The following is a 4,989-nucleotide window of genomic DNA, read 5'->3' as shown; positions in this document are numbered from 1 at the left end:
GAGGGGTCACGTGACCAAGACGCACAGGCGAGCCCCATCTGAGGGTGCGGGTTGGGGGGTGGCGCTCTGCAGTTACAGCATCCATGGCTGTTCACTTGCAGGACAATTGGTTCTTCCCACCAAAACAACCACTTTAGTGAGCTCAACTTTCTGCTCCAAACAGAGAAATCTTCCTAATAAAGTCTTTGCATGTTTCCCTCTAACAAGTATGAGTTAAGAGGCTTCACTCCATGATTGTCATGATTGCCTGAACCCTGCTACTCTATTCAACTGTGAATGTCAACCTGCCAAGGAAAATAATTGGTAACCCATGCAGGCTAACGATGAAAAGAGACAGAGGACACCTCAAAGTCAAGTTAAAGTTTATTAAGAGACATATTTCTGTGAATGACTGTCCTGTTTTTTACAACAGCAATTTCAGGGAAATCCCCACAAAACGTGCACATCATATCAATGCAACTCCATTACAACTGTTTTAAATAGAAAACCACAATACTTAGAAAATAGTTTTTCTTTTTCCTGTTTTTGCCAAGATGCTGCAGAATTTTATTATGAATTCAAGTGAGCATCTCATCTTTACAATAAAACTCCAGGAAGTCCCGTTGTCTTCACGATGTAATTTTGTGGACGGCTATTGTGATTGTCCCGTGACTTCTCACCAGAATGTTTCTGCAAAAAGCAAATCAGAAATTAAACAATGCATTGGGGCAAATGTTCAGCAAAGTGAAGAAATCATTCTAGGTGATTGTAAATGATCAGTCAGACATAACATGCCAAGATTTTGGGTTGGCAAATGTTAATCAAATTTGCATCAGTCACACATTCACCTGTCCATATAACATCAGTCTACACGTGTGGAAGCAGCAGAAGAGCCACATTTCATTAATCATTTCTGAGCTCATCACATATAAAAATGTAAACATTTTTCCTTTGGCTTAGATAGAAAAAAGAGATTTTAGACACTATATTCATTTTTTTTTTATTTGAGTATAAATTGAGTTGGTAATTTCATAACTATATAGTTGTTGTTTTTGTTTGTTTGTTTGTTTGTTGTTCAGCTTCATTAGAAGTTTTTTTTTTTTGGTGTTGTGCTACTTAGACAACAGGATTGAATTCTATTTACTTGTGTTTTTGGTAAATTTCTAATTCCAAATGACAAAGTCCATTTCAGAGGTGGGAATTCCACTACATTCAATAGTTTAAAAGAGTCCAGAAGGTGGCAGCATAGTCCAAAAAAATAAATACTCAAATCCAGGTCTGCCTATATGATTATCCATGAGTCTAACCCTCACAACCACTTAATCCTGGATAATATGGTTTGTTTTGTATCTCACTGTTAAGCCACTTTGAATTAAATCATCCATTAAATGACTTAAATGTACAGTATTGAGGAGGTGGGGAAATTATTATATTCCAACATCCGGAAGTTCCAAAAGTCATGAATAGTATAGAGGAGCCAATACTCAGAAAAATAATTAGGCATGGTCTCCCACGTGACCAGCAGGTATAGAGGATGCTCATCTCTGCTGCACCTCTGTGGCACAGAAGTTGAAGCTGATTGCACAGCGTCTTGGAACTCTTATTTGTACACTTCCACATTTAAAACTACAAAGGCACACCTTAAATGCACTAAAACTAAGAAATAGAAGAAGTTGTGCAAAGGCACAGTCCATGGCTCACCCTGACTCGGACTCTAGGCACACAGTCGGTGTGTCCGTCAGGTCTCTGGTGAGAGCAGCTGCTTGTTTAGCCAGAACAGACACCACACCTCCATGTTCATCTGACAGAGATCCACGACCTAAAAAAAAAATATGTCAAAGACCCGCTCTGATGAAAATTGTGTTTTAAACATGTTCTTTTGGCATTTTTCTGATGATGGAGAACATATTCAAAAATGCATTTTTCAGGATTTGTTTATTCAAATCGTTGTGAATCAGCAGAATCCAGACTAGATCCATGGACGTCTTTGTTTTTCTCATCCGAGCAGTTATCGGGTTAAAAACTCTAGGACTGTATAGCTCTGATACTGCTCGCTATTTTTGATGTACCGCTAATGTTAGGCTTGGGGTCTGAAGGGCTGAAAGCTAGCAGGAGAGCATGTAAACAGTAAACAGATGAGTGACGACAAGTGGGCTTACTTCACGCCGACAGTCCTGCTCACAACTCAAGAGGTGAATTTTTAAAAAAACTAGTGCTGCTCTGCAGAAACTTTGTTCTGGAAAATGACTATTTTTTTTGGGTCAAAAACAGCTTCATCATAAATAAAAGACTAGGAATGCTTTTGAAATAGATCAAAAGATGATCAGAGTGGGACTTTAAATGATGACCTGCTTTAGATGCATCCTTCTGCTCATCAGATCAGTTCATTTGGACTGCAGTCTTTATTTAGAATTTAACTTTTTTCTTAAAGTAAATCTGATTTCACGTTTTTACAATGTCAGAGCACCAACAGTGTGATAATTTAACATGTAGCTTTAACATCTGGCAGCAAAGGTGTAATAACCAGCAGCAGATCAGACCACCACAGTGAGCCAGAATTCTTTGCTATGTTTGCTGGTCTGAACTGTTACTATCATATAATAGATCAAATCAGTTTGCCTCAAGAGGAAATTGTTACTTATTCAGTTGAAGACCCATTTTTAAATTATTCCGACTCAGGTCTTCAACACGGAAAACAGTCGATCAGTCATGAGAGCCAGGCATGTCCAAAGTCCGGCTTGTGGGCCAAATCCGGCCCCCTTTCAAATTTTCACCGGCCCGTAGGCTCCTACATAAAATCAACAGAACGCGTCCTGCAACAATATCTAAAAGCTGTGTGGTTGGCTAAATCAGACTTTATAAACCTGTGGAAACACTGTTGTGCGACCCTTTTGTGACACTCTCTAGCTCTTTAAGGGTCAACCTCTTAAAGGACAAATGGAAAATTTGAACATTTTTTCAGTGAAATATAAAACAACTGTGTCTGCCTAATGGGCCAGAAGACTGTGGCTGTTTTCATGGAGTTCAATATCAAGAGAAACTACCAGATAAGACATGCTAATACGACAAGCTAACTGTGAATGAACTGTGCAAAAAATATACAAATGTGACAGTAATTTTGGTAAAAACGTAGTTAGATGTCTGTTTTCTATGTGAAGACTGTCATGTAATCATGAAATGTCATGAAAAGTATCCCATTGCAGTATATTTAATTTAATGTGTTTCAAATAGTTCTAAGATTCACTGCAAATATGGGCCTCTTTGGAAAAAGTAACACATCCCGTTATGTAAGCAAAGGATGTCTTTAGGAGACAGATGTCTACACATGATCTGCACTGACCTAAACACTATGGGTCTTCTTTCTGAGTTACATCTTTGCCTCTCTCACTCACTGGCAACATTTCTCTAATGAGATTAAAGACTAAAACATCAGAAATAACAACATGATCTCTCATAAACAGCTGGCGGTGGAAACTTGTGTTTTTGGGGAAACTAAACTGTTGCGGGAATTTATTTATTAGCGAAACTGACGAACTAGAGAATATCGACTACGGGGTACTTCGTGAATAAATACATGTGATGTGACTTCCTGTTAACTCTGAAGAGTCTTACAGCCCAAGTTGTGTCCTTGTTGGTCCGTGCATAGAACCCCAACAACAGCTGGATTTTTCATGCTGCAGAAAAAACACGAAATCAAGAGAATTAGCCAAACGAATGTACGAAATGTAAAGAAACAAGCTAGTTAGCATAGATTAGAACTCACGTATCGTCAAGGTGTTGTTCGAGGGTTGACTCCATCTTTAGAAAACCGTAAAAAAATCAGAAAATGTAAAGTTCTATGGCCCAAAAATTGTATTTTTTGTTGTTGACGTTTGTTTCCTTAAATTCCTCCTGACAATCATGTGACTGTGACGTACAGTAAGAGACATCGCCAGGGTCAAACAAGACGAAGCGCGAACGGCTGAGCCAACTCAAAACTACAAAACAACCAACTAAAGACAGACTGATAACTGTATCTTTTAGTACAAATTAAAAATAATTGGTTTTCAGTAGAATAGAATAGAATAGAATAGAATAGAATAGAATAGAATAGAATTGACGGCTTAATTCAAATAAATGATTTTTGGTGTATTTTTTAATTCTTGTGACATTTTTCTGATGATGCAGGACACATAAAAAAAATAAGATTAAAATTGCATTTCTGAGTATTTCTTTATTCAAATCGTTGTGAATCAGTAGCATGTGCAAAAATGCCATTTGAAATATCCTGCAGATCTGACGTAGAAGCTACTACAAGCTACTACAACCAGCAGCATTTTCCATTATGATGGATTGGCTTGTAGATGACTAGATCCTTGTACATCTTTGTTTTCTTTGCCAGAGCTGACATCTGGATCAAAACGGTATGGCTGCATAGCTCCAATATTGCTAGCCATTTTTGTTGCATAATTTTAGGTTGGGGGCTGTGAGGGGCTGTAAACTGATGATAGGAAGCAGGGATTGGCTTAGTCCTCGCCAACAGTCCCGCCCACAACTCAGAGATGAATTTCTAATGAACTACTGCCACGCTGCAGAAACTATGTATGTCCCTGAAAACGACAAAGGTTTTTTGATTTAGCCTAAAAGCGGCATAGTTATAATTAAAAGACTACCGGTACTGGAAACACTGAAAATAGATCGAATGATTATTGGAGTGGGACTTAAACTGTTTATCTTACTGCAGTGCAGTGGCGGTTTTTGATATGGTCGATGTGGGCGGTCGCCCAGGGCGGCACTTCATAGGGGGCGGCATTTGCCGTTCCTGAGGCGTTACACATAATATGCTACATACTAAATTCAAAGAGGAAGCTTGGAGCTTTTAATTTGAAATTGCTTGAGCAGCCGACACTTAATGCTTTTATTTAGACACATCAGACTCTAAAGAATGTCTTCCTCCTATTTGCTCTTCACACTTATGGTGCAAAAAAAAAAAAAAAAAAAAAAAAAAAAGAATACCTCAGAGTGAAACAA

At 38.3% G+C, this 4,989-nt stretch overlaps 1 protein-coding gene across 1 annotated transcript; it reads right to left on the bottom strand.

The window, feature by feature from the left end:
- Positions 1-345: 345 nt before the first annotated feature.
- Positions 346-3,916, bottom strand: lamtor5 (late endosomal/lysosomal adaptor, MAPK and MTOR activator 5). The gene is made up of 4 exons (XM_004070409.4): positions 3,743-3,916; positions 3,592-3,653; positions 1,681-1,798; positions 346-669 (listed from the first exon to the last, which is right to left on the bottom strand). The coding sequence occupies exons 1-4, from the start codon at positions 3,775-3,777 to the stop codon at positions 609-611; spliced, it is 276 nt and encodes a 91-aa protein (XP_004070457.1). The 5' UTR covers positions 3,778-3,916; the 3' UTR covers positions 346-608.
- Positions 3,917-4,989: the final 1,073 nt, after the last annotated feature.

Source organism: Oryzias latipes, chromosome 7 (genome assembly GCF_053564925.1).
Source record: "Oryzias latipes strain Hd-rR chromosome 7, Olatipes_Hd-rR_3.1".
NCBI classification, from domain to species: domain Eukaryota; kingdom Metazoa; phylum Chordata; class Actinopteri; order Beloniformes; family Adrianichthyidae; genus Oryzias; species Oryzias latipes.
The sequence above is the reverse complement of the archived record's forward strand: the minus strand, read 5'-3'. Positions and strand labels throughout refer to the sequence as shown.

Excerpts from the sequence above, each read along its gene's own strand:
- lamtor5 (XM_004070409.4), bottom strand. The coding sequence starts at position 3,777 with ATGGAGTCAACCCTCGAACAACACCTTGACGATAC. Across the intron at positions 1,799-3,591 it reads ACAAGGACACAACTTGGGCT|GTCGTGGATCTCTGTCAGAT; the intron begins GTAAGACTCTTC and ends TTTTTTTTTTAG. Across the intron at positions 670-1,680 it reads TGCCTAGAGTCCGAGTCAGG|AAACATTCTGGTGAGAAGTC; the intron begins GTGAGCCATGGA and ends TGCTTTTTGCAG.